This window comes from Mya arenaria, chromosome 3 (assembly GCF_026914265.1).
Source record: "Mya arenaria isolate MELC-2E11 chromosome 3, ASM2691426v1".
NCBI lineage: Eukaryota > Metazoa > Mollusca > Bivalvia > Myida > Myidae > Mya > Mya arenaria.
The window spans coordinates 37,094,114-37,119,018 of NC_069124.1; the positions used below are offsets into that span (position 1 = coordinate 37,094,114).

Here is a 24,905-nt window from a genome sequence, read left to right on the forward strand (position 1 = left end):
AGGCTGCTGATGGCGATTTTAAAGGCTTTGCAAACAGCTTGGAACCAGACCAGACGCCGAGTAACTCGGCGCCTGGTCAGGTTCCAAGCTGTTTGCCACTCAGTCAATATATCCCCAAAGTTTTAAGTAAATTGAAAGAAATTTAGAATAAACCAGACGACATTTTTGAGCAGATGACAATTAACCCAGCATGCAAAGGGTTAAAACCCCTTTTGGTATTGTGAGTTTTTTGCTCCAGTCTTGTTCAGTTTAGCTTTTGAAGATTTTCAAAGTAACTGCATAACAAGTCCAGCTGTCTAGAAAGACTATGTCAAACCCTGACCAGATATAATTTCTTGTCTTTTCAAATTACCAACTTGGCAATGGTTTTATCATAACATAGGATATTGGTTTTAAAGAACATGTTAGTGTTTTTGTATGTGGAATGAAATATCATAAGTGGCACTAAATTGAACATAATTTATAGTTCTCATTGATATTACACATAGCCCCAAGTACATGTTGATCTAAGATTTAAGGCTTGGATGGAGTCAGGGCAAGAAAAATGCATGTTAATACATTGTACTTTCCAACGCAAGAACTGTTTGTTTATTCAAGTAACTAAAGCTACCCCACACCAAGGAACTGCAGTATTGCTTAACCAGCTTAATTGACATTATGAGTTGGAGGTCAAATTGCTGCAATTAAAGGCACATCTACCAGGTAGTTTTCAGAATTATTCAAACTCTGATTTAGCAACCTTAATATAGTTATATGAACTACTTTTGCGAAATGAAAGCTTTTTTAGATTAACAAGGATGGGTGAAAAGTATTTGCCAAATGTACTGCAACACCTGATACCTGTTGCCTAGGAATCCAACAAATTCTTGGCACTTCAAATGTTACAGTACTATTCAATTTGGAGTGCCTGAAAAGAAAGCTTCTTGATTCTACATTCAACATCTTCTTTCTGTATGACATATTGGACCAGGAGAATCATGAACCTACAACCTTTTGCATTTATTGAGATAGGGAACTTTCAGGACAGTGACAGAGGACAATACAAGAATGGCCAACTGCTGCATTTATTGAGTTAACTAATGCATACAAATTAAGACGGAGAAAATAATTCTTAATTTTTCCAAACTACTTCCTTAAGCATCTTGTATGTAGTTGTCTTTTACAATGATTGTTCAAAGTTACAATGGCCCTGTGGGTTAAAGATGATCTGTCCACGGGGTAACAGGTTTTGTACATAATAGGGTTATAAGTACTGCGTTTTGATCCAGGAGGTTGTATTCAACTCAAGTGGATTTTTGCAGATTTGGATTTCACAAGGCACAAGCCGAGTAAAATCAAAATCTACAAAAAAAACTACCAGAATCAAATATGACATTCGGCCATATCCGGATCAAAACACAGTACTAGTAACCCTTTTATTATTTACATTACTGATTAGATCACTTAGAAGCCACATCTTTGCATAATAAATTTCATTTTAAGGATGCACTCGTTGCTTTAATGACGTCAATTTAATATTGCGCAACATACTTGTTATGACGTGACGTCACAAGAGTGGTATATGGCCGTATTGCACTGGAGCGGAATATGGGTTAAAGTATTTTGTGATATGTATTGCATGTGGATTGATGATGGGTATATAATAAAGAATAAAATTATGTTTGGTATTCCATTCTCACTAGCAGTGTGATTAAATGCTGGCACCATGTTATGAAATTTGATGGTCAAAGTATTTAAAAGACATTTCAATATTTCATACTTTAAAAACGATATTCATCTCATCTTAGTCTACTCAACTTGCTTTGCTATGTACAAAAGTCTGCAGCAGTAATATGAATAGCATTAGACAGAAGGCAGTGCTTAGTATTCATCAACAGCACTTATTTAAGTTATCATGGTAACATGTTATATGAATTGAATACCAAGCACAAATTAAAGAGGGAGAAAATAATTCTAATGAAGCCCTAGTCCATCAGTGCTTTCAGCACTTTGATTGCTTAAGCGGTGCTGATTGGGATTTTTTTATATCAAATTGGGAAATATATTGTATAAATTGGCTTTGGGAATGGGTTCTGTAGTCTTGACTATGGGAGCTTCAGAAAGTCAAAATGGCAATTCAGAAATCACATTTCCTCATAAGAATGAGCTATTGCGTTAAATTTCTGTTTATTGAGCTACTCTTGAAGGATTGTTTGAAGATATTCTTATTTTTCAGTTTGCTACAGTATACAAAGCTAGAGATGTTGTAAAGGACCAAATAGTAGCTGTGAAGAAGGTAATGCATAGAAAATAGTCCACTAACAAGTTACATCATCTAGATCTAGATTATTCTGTTTGGGCACTCATGGCCTGTATATTTTATTTTCTGACTAGGTACATTCCACAACCTTGTCACATAGGCTAGCGGAAGTTTTTTTTATCCTCCGCCTTGAAAAGGCGAGGGGATATAGTAATGGTAGGCACGATTCCGTGCGTCCGTGCGTGCGTCCGTCCCACATTCATTTCTTTGCATCTCCTCTTACATTTCTCATGCGATTTCTACCAAACTTTCACAGATTGATGATCATAAAGTGAAGCAGCGCATATTGTCGGGGGTTTCCAGATTCGACTATTTTTGAAAGAGTTATTGCCCTTTGCTTATTTTACATTTAAAATTGGTTTCTTCGCAACTCCTCTTACGTTTTTCATGCTATTTCTACCAAACTTTCACAGATTGATAATCATAAAGCGAAGCAGCGCATATTGTTGGGCTTTCCCGATTTGACCATTTTTGAAAGAGTTATTGCCTTTGCTTATTTTACATTTAAAATTGGTTTCTTCGCAACTCCTCTTACGTTTTTCATGCGATTTCTACCAAACTTTCACAGATTGATGATCATAAAGTGAAGCAGCGCATTTTGTCGGGCTTTCCCGATTTGACCATTTTTGAAAGAGATATTGCACTTTGCTTATTTTACATTTAAAATTGGTTTCTTCACAAATCCTCTTACGTTTTTCATGCAATTTTTACATTTAAAATTGGTTTCTTCACAAATCCTCTTACGTTTTTCATGCGATTTCTACCAAACTTTCACAGATTGATGATCATAAAGTGCAGCAGGGCATATTGTCTGGCTTTTGTGATTTGATCATTTTTGAAAGAGATATTGCCCTTTACTTATTTTACATTTAAAATTTGTTTCTTCGCAAATCCTCTTACGTTTTTCATGCGATTTCTACCAAACTTTCACAGATTGAAGACTATATAGTGACGCAGCGTATATTTATAACCTTTGGTGTCCCACCACACTTATATGTATTGTTACTTATAAGGGGAAAAGTCACACAAGGTGTCGAGGGTTCACATATCTTTAATGTCCAATCAATACGTGCATGGTATAACAGTAATCAAACACTCGAATAGTCAAATACTCAAATAGTCGTAGTCGAATATGTCAACACACTGAAAATAGACAATATACAATAATAAATAAATAATAACTATAATACTTTACATATCTTACTGTTGTTATTTGATAACAGTTATTACACATCCTTATATTCAATAGTCTCATAATACTGTATTTATGTGTCTAGTGGCCAGTTAACATAAATATGGATAAAACAATAAAACATGATTCAGAAAACAATTCATATCACACAATACAATACACATTGCCTACTTACAGATTTATGGAATCAAGTGCCATCAACAACAACTCAGCACAGCAACATCTCTAGCTCTCATTGTCATACATCTCTCACAGTGCTGTTATGGTCTGCAAGTTAATCATTGCATAAACAAATCATGCACAAAACTGGGTGTCAAAGTAACTGCCATTTCAACCATCTCAAGAAAATATGTAATTTACTTGGAATTGTCCAAAACACAAATTCAGAGTAAATGCAACACAATGGTTATCATTTATGATAATATCAAATCATAAGTGAATACATACCAAATATAAAATGATCCAAGATCCTTATTTAAAACTTCTTAAAACAAACATGTCTGCCACAATGACCTGTTCTGGACAAAGGCTCTCATCAAACTGGTTTTCTAATAATAGCTTTGTCCAACCAAAACTGGTTTTGGAGTAAGTGGTCAATTTACAAAAAGGGAGATAATTGGTCAATGGTAAGTGATAGGTTGTAAACCACTAAAATCTCACTGGGCTACATATTGTCGGGCTTTCGCGATTCGACCATTTTTGATAACACATATTGATTCACCATCTCTTTTTAAACATACTATTTTCAGGTAATAATGTTTGCACCTTCTGTACTTCTTACCTAGTAAAAAACTTATATGCAATTTTTTACCAGTGTTTCACAGAGTGATAAGCATCAAATCAGGCTTGGCATCTCTACGGGCTTTCATGAAAGGATTCTTTGAGGAAGAGTTATTGCCCTTTCTTAATTTTATACATTTCTTATGTTCCTGAGAAACTACCCTTACCATTGATTGGCTTTCGTTACAAAAAATGCCCCCATGAGGCAGGGGATATAGCTGTCTGTGACCGCTCTTGTTCCAATAAACACTATGAATGTGTCCCAATAGAAATCTAAAAGGATATTTATGCCCCCCTTCGAAGAAGAGGGGTATATTGCTTTGCACAGGCATGTCGGTATGTCGGTCGGTCGGTCCGTCGGTAGACCAAAGCTTGTCCGAGTGATAACTCAACAATTCCTGGACGTATGGTCATCAAACTTGACATGAAGGTTGGGCCAGACCAGTAGATGACCCCTATTGATTTAAGGGCTCATCAGGTCAAAGGTCAAGGTCACAGTGACCTTTAATGGTAAATAATTTTAAAGCTTGTCCGAGTGATATCAACAATACCTAGACCTATGGTCATCAAACTTGATATGGAAGTTGGGCCTGACCAGTAGATGACCCCTATTGTTTTTGGGGGTCATCGGGCCAAAGGTCAAGGTCACAGTGACCCTGAATGGTAAAAGGTTGTCAGAGTGATAACTCGCCAATGCCTGCACCCATGGCCCTCATACTTGACATGGAGGTTGGGCCTGACCAGTAGATGACCCCTATGGCTTTGGGGGTCATTGGGCCAAAGATCAAGTTCACAGTGATCTTGAATTGTAAAAGGTTGTTCTTGTGATAACTTGACATAGCCTGCACCCATGGCCCTCATACTTGACATGGAGGTTGGGCCTGACCAGTAGATGACCCCTATTTTTGGTGGGGTCATCAGACCAAAGGTCAAGGTCACAGTGATCTTGAATGGTAAAAGGTTGTCAGTGTGATAACTCGACAATGCCTGCTCTTATGGCCCTCATACTTGACATGGAGGTTGGGCCTGATCAGTAGATGACCCCTATTGTTTTTGGGGGTCATCAGGCCAAAGGTCAAGGTCACAGTGATCTTGAATGGTAAAAGGTTGTCGTTGTGATAACTTGACAATGCCTGCACCCATGGCCCTCATACTTGACATGGAGGTTGGGCCTGACTAGTAGATGACCCCTATTGTTTTTGGGGGTCATCGGGCCAAAGGTCAAGGTCACAGTGATCTTGAATGGTAAAAGGTTGTCGGAGTGATAACTCGACAATGCCTGCACCCATGGCCCTCATACTTGACATGGAGGTTGGGCCTGACCAGTAGACAACCCCTATTGTTTTTGGGGGTCATCAAGCAAAAGGTCAAGGTCCAGTGACCTTGAATGGTAAAAGGTTGTCCGAGTGATAACTCGACAATGCCTGCACCCATGGCCTTCATACTTGACATGGACTTTGGGCCTGACCAGTAGATGGCCCCTATTGGCTTTAGGGGTCATTGGGCCAAAGGTCAAGGTGACAGTGACCTTGAATGATAAAAGGTTGTCAGAATGATAACTCAACAATGCCTGCACCCATGGCCCTCGAACTTGACTTGGAATTTGAGCCTGACCAGTATAAGACCCCTATTGATTTTAGGGGTCAAAGGTCAAGGTCACAGTGACCTTGAAAGCAAACTCGACAACTTCTGGACCTATGGTCATCAAACTTGATATAATGGGTTGGCCTGACCAGTAGATGACCCCTCTTGATTTTGGGTGTCATCGGGCCAAGGTCAAGGTCACAGTTACATTTAACCCAAAAAAGTTAACAAATCTTCTGTGATATCTCAACAATGCCTGAACCTATGATCATCAACCTTGACATGGAAGTTGGGCCTGACTAGAAGATGACCCTTATTGATTTTAGGAGTCATCGAGTCAAATGTCAAGTTTACAGTGACCTTGAATGCGAAAATGTTTCGAGTGATAACTCGACAATGCCTGCACCCATGGCTCTCAAACTTGATTTGATGTTGCGTCTGATCTGTAGATGATCCCTTATGATGAACGAAAAAATCTTGGCTGTGTGATAACTTGTCAATGCCTGCAACCATGGCCCTCAAACTTGACATTTAGATTTTTTGTGACCAGCTGATGACTGGATTTTGAGGTCAAAGGTCATGGTCATAACACACTCTTTCCTCACACTTTGAATGGTCATAATCTTAAAACTGCCTCGACGGCATCCAATGTCAGTGACAAACCAGCTGTCATTTCGGTCCATGCATATTTCATTCAATTGTCCATATAATCCTGACAACATGGTGCTTAGGGGGGCATAATGTTTGACAAACATCTCTTGTAATATCTGAAGAAAGAAAGACAAATCACTTCATTAATGTGAGATTGTAAGTAGGTTCGGCTAAATTTTGCCAAAGTATAAAACTATATCAAAATTTTGTGGATAATACAACAAGTTGGACCAAATCTTTACCTATACCATTAACAGCCATGTATCGTGAAGTACATATCATAGTTTTTGCTTTACTGTGTGTATGATGTGTTTCCTTCTTTAAAATGTTTGAACAGTTTACCTTTGTTCATTAGTTATTACCCATCATTATTCAAAGTCATGGTGTATTAGTTGAAGTGCAGCATAATAGTTAAGCAATAGTTGACTAATAAAAATTGCAATGGACTTTTCAAGCTGTATCTATGTTGTAGATTAAGTTGGGCACCCGACAAGAGGCAGCTGATGGGATCAACAGAACAGCTCTTCGAGAAATCAAGCTTCTGCAGGAGCTTCACCACCCACACATTATCGGGGTAGACAGCATTACTATAACTCTTAACTATATGTTAATTCTAAATGGGAGAAAATTCTGACTGAAAAAAATGCTACTGCAGTGGCACTTTTTGAAATGATATCTCAAATTATTCTGCTATCAGAACTATAATTAAATTTTATGATTTTAAGAGTAATTTATTCAAAATGTGTACTTTCTACACATGTTCATATTTCAATGTCATGTTTTGTTGTTTTCAGCTTCTGGATGTTTTTGGTCAAAAGTCCAATGTCAGTCTGGTGTTTGATTTCATGGAGACAGACTTAGAGGTAAGTTAGATCAAGCTATAGGAAGACTTGAGAGAAGACTCTATAAACTCTCAAACTTTTCCCATATTGGGTAAAGGGAATGTATAAGTCAGAAGTCGTTATACGGATATTTCAAGTATTTGGTCTTTATACCGCCAAAAAAATGCGATAATTGTGAAAACTGTTATGTTTTCATCAAAACTTCTATGCACAATAAGATTTCAGACCATCATATTATCTGAAGGGAAATGTTTTCATAGACATGAATTACAGAAGAAAACTAAATATCACAGAAACATGGTGCTGAAGAAAAGGGACAGTGTAATGGGGGTTTAAAGGGCAGAGTACTGCAGAAAAGGGACAGTGTATTGAGGGTTTAAAGGGCAGTGTACTGCAGAAAAGGGGCAGTGTATTGAGGGTTTAAAGGGCAGGGTGCTGCAGAAAAGGGGCAGTGTATTGAGGGTTTAAAGGGCAGGGTACTGCAGAAAAGGGGCAGTGTATTGAGGGTTTAGAGGGCAGGGTACTGCAGAAAAGGGGCAGTGTATTGAGGGTTTAAAGGGCAGGGTACTGCAGAAAAAAGGCAGTGTATTGAGGGTTTAAAGGGCAGTGTACTGCAGAAAAGGGGCAGTGTATTGAGGGTTTAAAGAGCAGGGTGCTGCAGAAAAGGGGCAGTGTATTGAGGGTTTAAAGGGCAGTGTACTGCAGAAAAGGGGCAGTGTATTGAGGGTTTAAAGGGCAGGGTGCTGCAGAAAAGGGGCAGTGTATTGAGGGTTTAAAGGGCAGGGTACTGCAGAAAAGGGGCAGTGTATTGAGGGTTTAAAGGGCAGGGTACTGCAGAAAAGGGACATTGTAATGGGGTTTAAAGGCTAGGTTTCTGCAGAAAAGGACAGTGTAATGAGGGTTTAAAGGGCATGGTGCTGCAGAAAGGGACAGTGTGATGGGGGTTTAAAGGGCAGTGTGCTGAAAAAAGGACAGTGTAATGAGGGTTTAAAGGGTAGGGTACTGCAGAAAGGGACAGTGTAATGAGGGTTTAAAAGGTAGGGTGCTGAAGAAAAGGGACTGTGTAATGAGGGTTTAAAGGGCATGATGCTGAAGAAAAGGACAGTGTAATGAGGGTTTTAAGGGCAGGGCACTGCAGAAAAGGGACATTGTAATGGGGGTTTAAAGGGTAGGTTGCTGCAGAAAAGGACAGTGTAATGAGGGTTTAAAGGGCATGGTGCTGCAGAAAGGGACAGTGTAATGAGGGTTTAAAGGGTAGGGTGCTGCAGAAAGGGACAGTGTAATGAGGGTTTAAAGGGCAGTGTGCTGAAAAAAGGACAGTGTAATGAGGGTTTAAAGGGCAGGGTGCTGAAGAAAAGGGACTGTGTAATGAGGGTTTAAAGGGCATGGTGCTGAAGAAAAGGGACTGTGTAATGAGGGTTTAAAGGGTAGGGTACTGCAGAAACGGACAGTGTAATGAGGGTTTAAAGGGTAGGGTGCTGAAGAAAAGGGACATTGTAATGGGGGTTTAAGGGGCATGGTGCTGAAGAAAAGGACAGTGTAATGAGGGTTTTAAGGGCAGGGCACTGCAGAAAGGGACAGTGTAATGAGGGTTTAAAGGGCAGTGTGCTGAAAAAAGGACAGTGTAATGAGGGTTTAAAGGGTAGGGTGCTGAAGAAAAGGGACTGTGTAATGAGGGTTTTAAGGGCATGATGCTGAAGAAAAGGACAGTGTAATGAGGGTTTTAAGGGCAGGGTGCTGAAGAAAAGGACAGTGTAACAATCATTGAAATTAGACTTTGGATGAACAAGCCAGAATTCATAGACTATAGCTTGGCATCAATTTTTTAACAAGCCCTGCTATATAAAATTTAGAATTTGAGCAAGCCTGGAAGACATTTTACCAGTTCAGGGCTTGCTGGCTTGTGTTAATTTCGACCACTGGTGTAATGAGGATTTAAATGGCATGGTACTGCAGAAAGGGACAGTGTAATGAGGGTTTAAAGGATAGGGTGCTGAAGAAAAGGACAGTGTAAGGAGGGTTTAAAGGCAAGGTACTGCAAAAAAATGGGCAGAGTGATGGGGGTTTAAAGGGCAGGGTACTGCAGAAAAGGGACAGTGTGATGAGGGTTAAAGGGCAGGGTGCTGCAGAAAAGGGACAGTGTGATGGGGGTTTAAAGGACAGGGTGCTGCAGAAAAGGGACAGTGTGATGGGGGTTTAAAGGGCAGGGTGCTGCAGAAAAGGGACAGTGTGATGGGGGTTTAAAGGGTAGGGTGCTGCAGAAAAGGGACAGTGTGATGGGGGTTTAAAGGGCAGGGTGCTGCAGAAAAGGGACATAGTTATGAGCATTTAAAGGGCAGGGTGCTGCAGAAAAGGACAGTGTGATGAGGGTTAAAGGCTAGCGTGCTGCAGAAAGGGATAGTGTAATGAGGGTTTAAAGGGCAGGGTACTGCAGAAAATGGGCAGAGTGATTGGGGTTTAAAGGGCAGGGTGCTGCAGAAAAGGGACAGTGTAATGAGGGTTTAAAGGGCATGGTGCTGCAGAAAAGGGACTGTGTAATGAGGGTTTAAAGGGCATGGTGCTGCAGAAAAGGGACAGTGTAATGAGGGTTTAAAGGGCAGGGTACTGCAGAAAAGGGACTTGGTAATGAGGGTTTAAAGGGCAGGGTACTGCAGAAAGGGGCAGAGTGATGAGGATTTAAAGGGTAGGGCGCTGCAGAAAGGGACAGAGTGATGAGGGTAAAAGGGCAGGGTGGTGAAGAAAGGGGCAGAGTGATGAGGGTTTAAAGGGTAGGGCACTGCAGCAAGGGACAGATTGATGAGGGTTAAAAGGGCAGGGTACTGCAGAAAGGGGCAGAGTGATGAAGGTTTAAAGGGCAGGGTACTGCAGAAAGGGGCAGAGTAATGATTGTTTAAAGGGTAGGGTACTGCAGAAAGGGGCAGAGTTATGAAGGTTTAAAGTGCAGGGTACTGTAGAAAGGGGCAGAGTGATGAGGGTTTAAAGGGTAGGGTACTGCAGAAAGGGGCAGAGTGATGAGGGTTTAAAGGGTAGGGTACTGCAGAAAGAGGACAGAGTGGAACTGCAGAAAAGGGACAGTATAATGAAGGTTTAAAGGGCAGGGTACTGCAGAAAGGTGCAGAGTAATAAGGGCTAAACGTGTGGGGTACTGCAAAAAGGGGCAGTGTGATGGGGTTAAATGGGTAGGGCGCTGCAGAAAGGGGACAGAGTAAAACTGCAGAAAATGGACAGTATAATGAAGGTTTAAAGGGCAGGGTACTGCAGAAAAGGGACAGTTTAATGAGGGTCTAAAGGGCAAGGTGCTGCAGAAAAGGGACAGTTTAATGAGGGTCTAAAGGGCATGGTACTGCAGAAAAGGGACAGTTTAATGAGTGTCTAAAGGGCATGGTACTGCAGAAAAGGGACAGTTTAATGAGGATCTAAAGGGCATGGTACTGCAGAAAAAGGACAGTTTAATGAGGGTCTAAAGGGCATGGTACTGCAGAAAAGGGGCAGTTTAATGAGGGTCTAAAGGGCATGGTACTGCAGAAAAGGGGCAGTTTAATTTGGGCCTAAAGGACATGGTACTGCAGAAAAGGGACAGTTTAATGAGGGTCTAAAGGGCAAGGTACTGCAGAAAAGGTACAGTTTAGGGTACTGCAGAAAAGGGACATAGTGGTGATGGTAAAAGGGCAGGGTACTGCAAAAAAGGGACAGTGTAATGAGGGGTTAAAGGGTAGTGTGCTGCAGAAAAGGGACTGTGTAATGGGGGTTTAAAGGGCAGGGTGCTGCAGGAAAGGGACTGTAATGAGGGTTTAAAGGGCAGGGTACTGCAGAAAAGGGAGAGTGGACAAAGGGGGCATTATATCAGGCTGTGGATAAATTAAATAAAAAAATGTTAAAAATGGTTCATCTGTCAGATATCCTTTCCGCTACCATAGCTAATGCAGACCATAAATTTGGGTGTCTCCATTACCTCTATAAAACACCGGCTAACTACCACAGCAGTGTAAACCGTACTGAAATTTTCAGCTTCTGATTACCGCTATCGTACAGCGTGGGAATACCGCTTATTTTTATAATCTTGTACTGCTAAAAGCAGAGACTTAAATCTCTCGATTAAAATGTGTTAGCAATAAGGTAAAATGTTTATCAATTTCGAAACAGTACAAATTTCTAACAAAATTAAAGAAATTAATTACAAACATTATATAGTACATAAAATTATATAATATAACACCCTTATTAATCAAGTTTGCATTTCACGAATTAGTGACATATACATTATCCCTAATTAGGTAATGTTCTATTGAAAATTTACATTTTTCCTTTTACTTAAACCCTTTTATAGACATATTAATACAATAAAATGTATTTTATTGGTTTTATTTTGTAACGGTAATTAAAATATTCACTTATAAATAAATATGACATATCGGCATAACTACGCTCTGGTTGACTTTGGAAAAATAAAGAACTCTCATTAATACACTACGGATATGATGAATTTTGAAAAAATGTAGGAATAACCGTAGACGTGTATTGTAGTAATTTAATTGAAGACAATCATCAGTAGGTAAAGGCACATGCAAATCAGCGCAATGGTAATCCTGTGATATGTAGATTGTGGTAATTTTCATCTTCGGTATTGGCTACTTTTTAATGTTTATAAAACTACTATAGGCGAGTTTTGTTGATAGGAATTCCTTCTTTTAACACTTTGTTAAGTACATAAAGGATACTTTTATGCATTAATACACTCTGGTAGTTCTAGTACAAACATTTATTTCATGTATATGTATTTCAAAATTGCCGGAGACGTTAAATGTTATGATCAATCTTGAAATTATACCACGTATGCGTGCATAGATACACTATGGCAGTTTTAACTTTTGTAGTAACTTGATATTAATGTCTGTTGTTTTCCTCATAAATACGCTACGGCTAGTATTTGATATTTCTAAAACAGCAATTAACTACAGTAGTAGAAAAAGGTTTTGCAAAATATTTTAAAAGTACAATGCTTCAAAAGATGTTTGTAAGGCAACGTTGCGAAATGTTTTTTTTAAAATTTCGATCAATTTATGCATGTGTGTGCTTGAATTTAATTAAAGAAATCCACATAAACACTCTCTGGAATGCCATGTGTGACTAAACTATGTATGTATCAATACGCTATTTTATCCATGCTTAATTTTAATGCAGACATCACATAATCACAGTTTTCTAGGCACGTGTCATTCCATGTAAAATTCAGTATTAAACAAAAAGTGAAACTTATTATTTAAGAAGTGGTGTAAATATGTTTGTGTCACTTGTTCGTTGTTTTTGTTTGGGTCCTTGACGTGTACCCCTAAACAGGGCCAATTTTTTTACTGTTCAACTAATGGGCTTGTCCCTGTAGTTTTCATTATATTATACATATTTTTGTTTCTTTTAGTATTTACACATGCATAGAGCGATTACAAAACAATATGGGTTTTTTATCAAATAAATCAGAAAGGAATAAAGATAACAATTCTCTATCATGATATTTTACACACATGCTCATTCATTTCCCATATAAATGTATACTTATAGGACTAAAATCCAAATCCGGATTCACAATCATTCATACATCAAGGTTATAAAATGTATAGATAATGGATTGAATTTCATTAATTTATTTACATCATAGGAACTTGGGGAATTCATAGGGATAAAATCCAACATGACGATAATCAATAATGATAATATTTCTTTCTCTATCAACAAAGAACACATGTACATAAGTATTTGACTGTAACTATTACACTATTACTAAATGGGTCATGGGAAAAAAAACACCAGTATAATCACAGCATGCGATTAACGAAACGGCAACAGAGTCTAGTGGAGTTTCTGGTGCAATGCAATATCATCGGTCTGTAAAAAGAATCACATATTGATGAATATTTGTTATAAAGACACGTTCAATGTTAACGACAATTGCATTGTATATGTGTACTTTCGAAAAATATGTCCTCATTTTAAGCATGAAATGTTTGATTCTATAAAAACATTAAAACAAACATTATTCGTCCCTTCAGGAACAAAAGGTTGACACAACATTTTGTTATGATTATTTCATCAATACTATATTGAACATTTATTTAAATACTTGATTGATCTAAAAGGCGCTTTCTTGTACTAGACTCTGAAATTCAAGATGTGCCATTACACAGTAGAAGTAATTTTATGTATGCATTTTCATGAACTTCAGAGGCCGTTCATTGTTTCGATTTGAGGGTCGTTTCAAAATGCAATTAAATAAAAACAAAACATACATTATTGAAAATGTTTTACATACTTTAGTTGTTGTTTTTCGTTCCTCGGTGTTTTTGGAGCCAAAGTCTTGTTAGACTTGACCTCAATTCGGCCTTTCCTAGAGGTAATGCCATGATACGAAATAAAATATTCCCTAAATAAAATAACATTTCATTTGAGTTTTATTTTATAAACATTAGAATTATACTTGTATAACCTGACTCTGCACTGCACATTGCCAAAGAGGTCAAGTTAAAAAAATTGCGCTTGTTTGTTTGGATTTCCTTATACGTGTGCTATTCCCGCCGAAAAGTTGTTCTGCAACATAAAAACAGAAATATAAAATATTAAACAGCTGATTGATTTAAAAAGATGTTGTTCATGTTTCATTTTGGTGGTACATGCAAAGATCAATATGTTATTAAACATGATTATGGTAACGATTTAATATTCTACAGCATGTTTGTAATATACTGTAAAAAAAGGTATTACCATTCTCTCAGACAGCTTATAGGTAGCCGGAGGGTTGACGCTTTATACATGATGAATCATAAGCTAGATGTCCACGGCAAACCACACAAACTAGGTCCACAAACGAGCGCTTGTTCGTTTTGTGTTTGTACACTGTTAATGTTGAGATGGTCATGAGTGTCTACAACACCCATGTTCTTTTTTAATTAAAAAATAACTTTCGGAATTTGATGCATGCTTTTTCCCACTTTCCTTTTGTATTTACTTCTTCCCACAAAACCTTATTCTGTCGGCTATTTATTATAGGATTGAAACATGTAATCGGGTTGCACACATGTTTTGATTATTCCCATGCAGTGGATATAAGCTTCCGGTCCGAGATATTTCATGCCATGTGTTCCCCTCTGCTGAGCATCCTTACTTTGCCATCTTTTTTCGTGGACGGATTTTGAGGTTGACCAATATTTCCTTCCGTTGTTAAATGCTTAACACAAATGTGTAGATTTTTTCCAAACGCCAGGGGAACTGATATTTCACACTTGTCGGCAAATACAACGTGATTTCATTCTGTGTTGTTTTCTCTTCAGTTCTTTACCACTGTTTTAGTCAACCCTTAGTAACTTCTACCTTTCGCCTTAAGTACGCCTGGTAATTCCTGATATACCCCGTGACACACGAAAATTTTAAATCCTTTTTGTGGGCTTGTACGGAGCACCAACGATTCTTGAATGGTGACCGTGACATTTGATCATTGCTTCATCGACAGATATGTATTGATGCATGTTGTATTAAGTAATGCTGCTTTCCCATACAACTTCCATAACAGGGGTCACTGTGGTGGTTCCAATGTAACCTTGATGCAACCTTGTGATATTTGTCCGGTTGGTTTATTGTCTATTGCAGTGGTTTTCATGGCAACTGTGACAGCTATTTGGTAATGGATGTTTTGTTGATATATTTGCAGTCACTATGGTTTCCATAATAACTTTATAGCGATCACGTAATAGATGTCCGGTTGGGTTTATAAGAAAGTTATAGCTGATATTTTAACAGTTTTAAAAGGGAGCGTAACTAGCGTTAAATGACCTTCGAAGGCAACGTCGCCTTCTGAATGGGTTGTGTTATGTTGATTACGTATTATGTTTATACAGGAAATACCGCTGCGTAGTTTTGCATACTTCTAGATTCAAGAACGCTACCAAAGTGCACTTAAGTGACTGATTTTAGTTTAATTCAATCATGAAATGTCTACCTTATCGAAGTTAACACACAGTCCGTAAAACAAATCTCACAGTAAAACCACTGCGCAGTTTTGCTCATTTCTTAAATTTAACAGTGATACCACAGCGTACTCTTGATACAAGAGGAAAAACACAAGCATGCTGTTTTATTAAAGCAAGTTTACAAAAGCCAGAGCCGAATAATGTTGAATGATTTTTAAAGAAATACCGTTGTGTATTTTTGCAGGGTTATTATATTTGAAAGAAATTCCGTAGTGTAGTAACTGTTTCTACGACAAAGTACCATAGCGTACTAATGCTGTTTTAAAAATTCACAATCCTTCTTATTTTAATGAAAAACTTACCACAAATTTGTGGAAAATGTGCATTTTGCCTACTATTTCGGTACGTTTCAGTCGTCTACAGTATTCCTACAGTAAAACAGTAGCGGTAACCAGCACCCTTGAAAAATTGGTCTGCATTAGGCGGCTACGGTAGCGCGTCGATGTACGGTAGCGGTATTCGAAAGGATATACTAAGTTTGTTTATAATCAAATCATAAACTTTAAAACAAAACAACAGAAACATTTAATTATTTATAGCATTCAGTTCTGAAGGCTGCAAATGCTGGTCTCAGTTTTGGCAAAGGAGTGCTACCAGAAAGGGCCAGGTTGTCGCACACTCCTGTAACTCATAAGCAAAAACTCATTCTTGTATTATAATTATTCTGAAAAGTTGATACTAGAGTAGACTTGTTATGTGTAGGAAAGGATTGCAAATGATCAAAAAACAACATGAGGTGGGAGTGGTCTAGTTGTATAGGTGTCTGTCTGCTTCTCAACCAGGAGCTTGTGGGTTCAATCCCCACCAGGGGTACTTTGTCATGGCCTCTCAAATAGGAAATGGTGTGTGATTCAGGTCAACTTTCAGTTGTCTGTACATGCAAGCTAAAATAAAATAGTATCAACTAAAGCCCACCATCTACTGAGTTAACTGTTAATATAGTTAAGAGCACTAATACAGAGATAATAATGGCATAGCATTGAAGGTCTGCATACTCTTAGACATGAACATGAGGCCACAATAAAACAAACAGTGTGATTGGCATTTTCCTACCCAAATTTTAGGTGTGGGTTACCTGTAAGGGTTTTTTGAGATTTTTTTTATTTCCTTACCCCTTAATTTTGTAATGAATGTTTTTGTCTGATATCTGTGAGACTATAAAAACTTTCAAGGTATTTTTGTCAGTCAATTAGGAAACAGCAAACAACGTTATCATTAAATGTTGCCTGAGAAAGATATTTTGTATATCAACAACAGTGTATTGATATTAACATTGTCAAAGAACAGCATGATTTTAAATAAAAACACAATTACCTATTCCAATATTATTTGTTTATTCCAGGTGATTATCAAAGACAGCAGTTTGATCCTGACATTGGCCCACATCAAATCTTACATATTACAGACACTTAAAGGCCTTGAGTACCTCCATGCCAACTGGATATTACACAGGGTAATTCTAACATAGCAAAATTATGGCTGTGTTAATGATTTTTGAATATTTATACAATTGTATACATTGTAGTATTAGTCTATTAGGGCAATATAAAAGAGCACTGGGATGTATATCTGGCAGTCAAAAGGGCAGCAGTGCCCAAGTTCGTAGTCAAAATGCCCCAGGGAAATACTGAGCAATCTACATCACAAATTTTCTGAATAGTGTGAAAAAATTATCCGGGTTAGATGTACAGTAGCTGTGAAGTGTGAAAAAAAGATGAGGCCAAAAGTTCAAATAAGATTGACAGAAAATGTTGGTTAACTTTCTGTAGAAAAAAACTCTTATCCAAGTACATATCACTGATCACTGTCCTGTTCTCAACATGTACATTTTCTACAAGGTTATATAAATTCAATGTTATTATATATGACTAGTGCTTAAACAATTGTGTGTTTAGCAGGGTTCGAATTTAACTTTGAGGAGCACTTGCAAAATTTTGTGAGTGCTTTTTGAGGCAACTCGCAAAATGAAAAATCAACTTGCAATTTTATTATTTGCTTTATTTCCTTATAATATTGTCTAATTAAAGTAGATATAAGACATCTAATTAAAGTAGATATAAGACATACTATAAATATTAAAAAGGATCAATTTTAAGTGTTTGACATTGTTCACTGTGAGGGGGGGGGGGTATCATCAGGTAATACCCATTCGGCGAGCACGCTACAGATTTCATTATGTCTATAAAGTATAAAAACAATAACAATATAAATTTAAAATAAATAAAAGCAACAGTAAATGTAGTGTGGATGCTTTGGACTATAAAATATATCCAAGTCTATTCACTTTGACAGTTGGGCGGATATATTCAAAGTTTGATGGGGTTTACATAAAGTGCGCGAAAGCGCTAAATTTAGCCAATGATTGAGCTAGGTGATTACGTCATTTGTATTCACTTTGTATTATGCACGCATCTGAGCATCCCGGAAAGATTCGAGATAAAACTCGGCCTTTTCGTATTTGTTCTATTTTTGAAAACTTACTAGAGCGTGACTCCGTACTGTCTTCTTTATACGGGTAGTGTAAACATGCCACTTATAGGTTGTTTACACTCGACAACGTAGCGGAGTAAGTTTATGTTTATTCTACTTTCCTTTTAAAATTTTATGGTCTAGAAAAAGCCACTCGCAGAATTTTGCGAGCTTGAATAAAAGTCACTCGCAATTTACAATTGTCGCTCGCATTTTGCGAGTATGCGAGTCTAAATTCGAACCCTGTTTAGTTGAAGTGGTCATGGTATTTCTGATTGGGAAAAGATGCCTCATTTTGACTTAAATGGGGAATTTCAATCTTGTCTAGAAATTAACAAGAATGCAATAAAAGAAAACTTAATCAAATTAATGTGATAAGGTTTGTTTCTTTAAGATCACATCAACTATCATACAAAAACAGTACGGTGGTCCAATTGTGTAGGAAATAAGATATAACAATATATAGTGTGCTTTTGTTTTATTTCAAGACCGAAATTGTTAATTTTCTTTTCACATTTGTGAAAAGGGTTTGTTTTAGCGTTGGGAAATACCAAAATGGCCAGTGAAAAATTATATTGCCAAAGAGTCGTTACCGATGTTGTATGTCTTACAGGACATGAAGCCAAACAACTTGCTCATCAACAAAGATGGGGTGCTAAAACTTGGCGATTTTGGCTTGGCAAAGTTCTTTGGCTCGCCTAATAGGGTATATACACACCAGGTTGTCACAAGGTATGTAGAAATGTTTTGAAAAATGTGCCTTGTTGCAGATTTAGCTGTGTTTTGAAAAATGAAAGCTTTTAGCTTGGTTGTTTTTCAAAGAAGAAAACACAAAGTTATTAGTGTTTCTTTATGGGCATGTTTTTTTTTCTACAAACAGGGTTCCCACGCTACCGGGAAAATGGGAAAATGTCGGGAATATCGAAAAGTCTGTTCCCGGTCGTGAAAATGCCTTGAATTTTGCGATTATAGGTTAAAATCGGGAAAAAGCCAGGAAAAGTAATATTTAAAGTTCGAACTGTTTTGGGTACGAAACTAGTAAAAGTAAGTACCCTCGATCATCTAGACGCTTGCATCTGACACTGTTCTGTTGAATTGACTCTGGTCAGAGCGGCTGAATGATCGAGACTAAGAAGGTTTCCGTTACCACATGCAAGCGTTTATTTGTCACTGCCGTCTGCATTTTAAAGTTATTTTAAACAAGAAATTGGCCGCAGTTTGTCGCGATTCGCTTTATATACGCTGTCAGTAAGAATCGTGGGTGCTATATACAACGATATTTTTAATATACAGTATGCTAATTAATGATCATGGATAATTAGCGATCCATGCATTCATCGAAATATATTTTAATACGTGAAATTGGCCCTAGTTCATTAAAATAAACTTGAGATACATTGTCAATAGCATACATGAATGTTAATTGCAATGATCTTACTAGTCTACAAAGTGCTACACAGCCTGGCAAATATTTGCTATTCATGTGTGAATCTATGAATGATCATGCCTTTAGATTGACCTTGCTAGTATTTATAGACATTGAGAAGACCACAGTTCTTTGGCCAGTAGACATCATAATAGTTTTAAACTTGTGCAAAAAAGTCACTTATTTTGCATTTTCACCCATGGATTGATGAAGATTGATGGACAGATATAGCTGAATATAGCTCATTGATGCAAGTAGATTTTTTTAAAGAGAGTTCAACTCTTTTAAAATGACACTGGATGTTATGAGTTCAAGTTGTTCAATATTTGTTTAAAGCTTCCCTCTTACGGATTGAACAATTTGACAACTTTCTTACTTTTGTCTTGGAACGAGCCAATTTGGGCAAAAATCCATGAAAACCAATTTTTTAAGACTGCTGGCAAAAAGATAGATCACAGATATTTATATTTAAGATGAAAAATTGGTGTTTTATGCATATTTATTTAACCGTTAATAACCCATAAAACATAAATTTTCGAACATAAATATGAAAATTAGCAATCTGATCTTTTGTTGGCAATCTTTTATCTTTGGTTTGCAAATATTTACTTCAAAAGTTGATCTATCTCAGACAAAAAATGAAAGTTGTTAAAAAAGTATCTATGAGAGTGCAGCTTTGAAAAATGTTTAGAAAGTAAGTTTTTGTTCAGAGAGTAAAACTTTTTTTAATGTGATATTTGATTATATTTACCTTAAGCATGCATTTATCCACCAATTACGAAAATTGGTATTGTATACGGAGATCAACCGGCACCAAACCATGCTGGCTGATCAGGGTCCACACTGTTCTATGCACTATAGTAGGTAAGCCTTTAAGTTTCCAAGTAGCAAATACAAATTGCCTAGACCCTGATCATGCCAGCTGATAGGTGTCTACACTGTTTACAGAGGCCAACAGTATTGAGCATGCTAAAGGTTAATCATGTTGTTCAATAAATGTCTAAGAAGTTCAGAAAGTGAAAGGTTTTGTTTTTGAGAATAAAACCCTTTGAAAATGACATTTGATGTTATTTAACAAGTTGTTTAATAAATGTCAAAAATGGCAAATAAGTTATTTCACTGAAATGTTTCGTTGTAATAACTGTGAAAAAGGTCTGGAATTTGCAAAAAAAAACTTGAAAAAGTCTGGAATTTTACTTAAAGAAAAATGTGGGAACCCTGTATAAAGGACATTGGTATAACTTGTCAAGTGCTGTTAACACTTTCCTAAAAGGACACCCTGGAACATCTGACATGTCATCTTCTACAAGCTTGTCGTGGCATCTGTTCATAATGCATATAGGACTTATTAAATTGGATGTGCACACATGTTTGACTGAAAACAAAACAGACACGTGTTTGGCATTCGCTCCGTGGTGCTTTTGTTATGGTTTTTGCCTTATTGCTACTGTCATTTGTGATAGTGGAGTCAGGCAATCACATACCTTTTGCCTTAACTCAAAAACTTTGCAAGATCTTTACATGTTCTTATTTATGTAATAACAGCACTATTGTTACCAGCTACAATAAGCATATGTGTCACAAAGCCCATGATTCAGGCTTTCATAATGGTAAAGTCTTGCTATTCGACTGATTGAGAACAATCATTATTAAGGATTGCATCAGAGGAAATTTAACAAAGCACTTGGACCAATTACACATATTTAAGTTTATCTTGCACTTTCCTTATTTTAACATATTAGTGACACTTACCTGAAATCCTCCAATTCCAATTTTTCGGCGTAAATTAACTGTGTTCAACTGTTGCTTAGATGGTATCGCTGCCCAGAGCTGCTCTTTGGTGCTAGGAACTATGGTACAGGAGTGGACATGTGGGCAGTGGGCTGTATCCTGGCGGAGCTTCTGCTCCGGGTAAGAGTTTTTAACATTAGATTAACAGATAGATAGACAAATATATGACTTCCAAGGTATCTTCAAGGTGAATGTAGTGTCGCTGATCAGACAAAATCTCACTATCATTTAATGGAGATTGAAAAATTATCTATAAATGATCGAATATTGTTATGCTTGTACAAACTCTTTGCAGTTCAACTCAAAATGTCTAGTACTTGTTTTTTCCTCTGTCATTTCCATCATCTAGCATGGATTCATTTATTGCATAACAAATTCAATAAAACCAAAACTTTGAAAGGAAAAATTAATTTTTGTGAAAAGTTTGGGGGAACTTAAGTCGGTTTTGCGAAAAAGAAAAATAGGGCTGAATGGTCAGAAATTGGTGAAAGACAATCCTAAAGGATATACTTTCAACTATCCCAAGATGATAAAATCACTATTTTTAGTCCCTGAAGTTTACCATTTTGATTATTTCACTTATAATCAACCATTGGATCAGTAGAGCATTCACTTCTGTTGGCTAATGGCTCATCTTTGTTTTTTCTTTCATGGACAATACAATCTGACTTTAAGTTTGAAACTGAAATGCACCTAAATTTTGTGGGCCTTCATGACAAATGTTTTGACAGTATCAAAAAGACTGAATTAAAATAAAAAAGTTATTTGTTCCCAAATGTAAACAAATTAACTTGAAGTATTTTACTTTTATTGTGACAAATACATTTTAAATAAAATGCGTAGATCCCATTCCTTCCTGGAGAGACGGACCTAGACCAGCTGAGCAAAATCTTCCAGTGTCTCGGCACACCGTCCAAGGATGACTGGCCGGTAAGTTAAGCTAAAATATAGTGGAGTTATGCCCCTTAATCGACAGGAAGAACAACTTGCAGTGCTTTTGTTTACTTACAACCTAGCCTGTTTTTAGTTGATCTGTTTTGGAAGAAAATAGGTATTGGGTATTGTGACAACCATGACTGCTTTACAACCTCCCTAGTCCAAAGGCTATAACTAAAAAAATGTTCATTCAAATGAAATGTGGTACATTTGTTGGAGGGACAACTTACCCAAGGATAGCAAGGCCCCTAACTCTGGTTTTAATAATGGGTGCCCCTTTCCAACTTGTTTGAAGAGTAAACAAATGTTTGTTGTAATTGACTAATGCTGCTCTAGATAACTTATTTTCTATTTTTCTCAGTTTTGATTGTGTTGTAGTCTGTAGAGAGTCTGCCAGACTTTGTGCAGTTTAAGCCATGTGTAGGAACGCCCCTTAAGGAGATATTTATAGCTGCTTCTGATGACCTCCTTGACATTCTGCACGGCCTGCTGACATTTGATCCACTGACACGACTAACAGCCCCAAATGTAAGTGGTGTTTATATCCTTTGATTTTTGTTTTTGTGTCGCTTGCAAATTATGGTGTACACATAGAAATTGCTTTGTCTGGCAACCAGGTTGTAATCCAGGTCTGCTTTCCTGACAGGCGATTTGTGAAATTCAAGTTAATATTCTTAATTTCTTAACCATGTCTATAACAACTAGGTAGCAAATGGACTAAGAATATAATAGTAGTGTCTTACCTAGTTCATAATGCCATCATTGTCCATACTGTAATTTGTCTGTGTAGCTACTATAGAATGGGTATTTCCATAGCAAGCCTTGCCCCACAACATCATTGTCCATGCTGTTATTTGTCTCTGTAGCTACTATAGAATGGGTATTTCCATAGCAAGCATTGCCCCACAACATCATTGTCCATGCTGTTATTTGTCTCTGTAGCTACTATAGAATGGGTATTTCCATAGCAAGCATTGCCCCACAACATCATTGTCCATGCTGTTATTTGCCTGTGTAGCTACTATAGAATGGGTATTTCCATAGCAAGCATTGCCCCACAACATCATTGTCCATGCTGTTATTTGTCTGTGTACATTATTTCTGTAGCAGGCCATACCAAACCAGCATCATTATGCATGCTGTTATTTGTCTCTGTAGCAACTTTATATTGAATATTTACTTAGCAAGCCCTGCCCCACACCATCATTGTCCATGCTGTTATTTGTCTCTGTAGCAACTTTATATTGAATATTTACTTAGCAAGCCCTGCCCCACACCATCATTGTCCATGCTGTTATTTGTCTCTGTAGCAACTTTATATTGAATATTTACTTAGCAAGCCCTGCCCCACACCATCATTGTCCATGCTGTTATTTGTCTCTGTAGCAACTTTATATTGAATATTTACTTAGCAAGCCCTGCCCCACACCATCATTGTCCATGCTGTTATTTGTCTCTGTAGCAACTTTATATTGAATATTTACTTAGCAAGCCCTGCCCCACACCATCATTGTCCATGCTGTTATTTGTCTCTGTAGCAACTTTATATTGAATATTTACTTAGCAAGCCCTGCCCCACACCATCATTGTCCATGCTGTTATTTGTCTCTGTAGCAACTTTATATTGAATATTTACTTAGCAAGCCCTGCCCCACACCATCATTATTTTTGCTATTATTATTCTTTGCAGGCACTACAGTCAGAGTATTTTCGTAGCAAGCCGTACCCCACACCAAGCCACCTCCTGCCCCAACTAAAGAACAACAAGAAGGAAGTCATGGACCAGTGTCGACCTAGCCTCAAACGCAAAATGGAGGGAGAACAGAGTAGGTGATCAATAGGGCCAGAATCGAGAACGAGTTTGTTTGACCATATCCAAGATAACCCACAACCTAAAAGTTTTATTAGCCTCTTAAGTGGTCAGTTTCATATAAAGAATCAACGGGTGAGGAAGTAAAAACATTGACCTAAATACCTGCCTACCCTCCCACCCCTCAAAATGTGGGTCAGGTAAGGCCAAGCAAAGTATTTTTTAATTATGTTAAAATGAGGGTTATGACTCTTGTTTTTGTGTTTTGAACTTGGTTATTCAGAATTAGGCACGACAGGAAGTTCAAAAACTTATGATTCTTTGTTAACACTATGGCAGGATATGCTCATAATATTAACATGATTTATAAAACATGGTATTGACCACACTCTTAATACTTGTTGAGTTATGCCCCTTTTCAGCCGTGAACAGTTATTGATGGTTGCAACCATTAACATTGGTTAATTACAACCATGAACAGTGGGTTGATTGTATGTGCCAAGTGTGATGATCTTATTTTAATCTAACCCAATTTTTTTCTTTTAGGTTCATGTACAGGTCTTGTGAAAAGGCTGGTGTTTTAATGTGGCCATTCCATGTACGTAAAGCAGGACTGGTATTTAGAGTGTAGCGTCTAGTCTTCCCAGGACCAAAGAAATCTCAAACCTCAAGTCCATAACCTAACTGAATCTGATATTTAGAGCAAACTTGTTATTCTGCTTGTGCAGGGATAACAGACTTCTTCTACTATTCAGCACTGTAAGCAACAGTTTACGTGAACAATGGTATAACTGTAACACAATATTGACTCTAATAAATGTTAATGTTTTACTAGTTGATCTAAAGAATAAAAATGACATAGTTTGTTTTTTTATATTCGTTTTTAGCTTTAGTGGCCAAAGGCCAGAAAAGCTAATGCAATGGCACGGTGTACTTCGTCTGTGCTTCAGCTATAATTGTATCTCAATGAAAATTGAGATATCTGTGAGAGCTTGGTTCCTTTCGAAAACAATCTGTATCCATATCTGCCCATGAATGACTGGATTATAGCCCTTGAAATTATCAAAATAAAAAGCCAGGTCTAGAATTACAGAGAGACAACCTGTTTTT

General features: G+C 37.4%; 1 protein-coding gene across 1 annotated transcript in view; it reads left to right on the top strand.

Moving 5' to 3' along the window:
* The window catches only part of LOC128227372 (cyclin-dependent kinase 7-like), a 41,081-nt gene extending 16,422 nt beyond the window's left edge, over nt 1-24,659 (top strand). The window contains exons 2-11 of the mRNA XM_052937832.1: nt 2,216-2,275; nt 6,979-7,080; nt 7,301-7,369; nt 16,706-16,816; nt 18,446-18,564; nt 21,070-21,169; nt 21,893-21,979; nt 22,364-22,513; nt 23,676-23,811; nt 24,342-24,659. Of these exons, the coding sequence (XP_052793792.1) occupies nt 2,216-2,275; nt 6,979-7,080; nt 7,301-7,369; nt 16,706-16,816; nt 18,446-18,564; nt 21,070-21,169; nt 21,893-21,979; nt 22,364-22,513; nt 23,676-23,811; nt 24,342-24,379 (972 nt within the window). The 3' untranslated portion in view covers nt 24,380-24,659. The remainder of the gene's footprint in view (nt 1-2,215; nt 2,276-6,978; nt 7,081-7,300; nt 7,370-16,705; nt 16,817-18,445; nt 18,565-21,069; nt 21,170-21,892; nt 21,980-22,363; nt 22,514-23,675; nt 23,812-24,341) is intronic.
* Nucleotides 24,660-24,905: the final 246 nt, after the last annotated feature.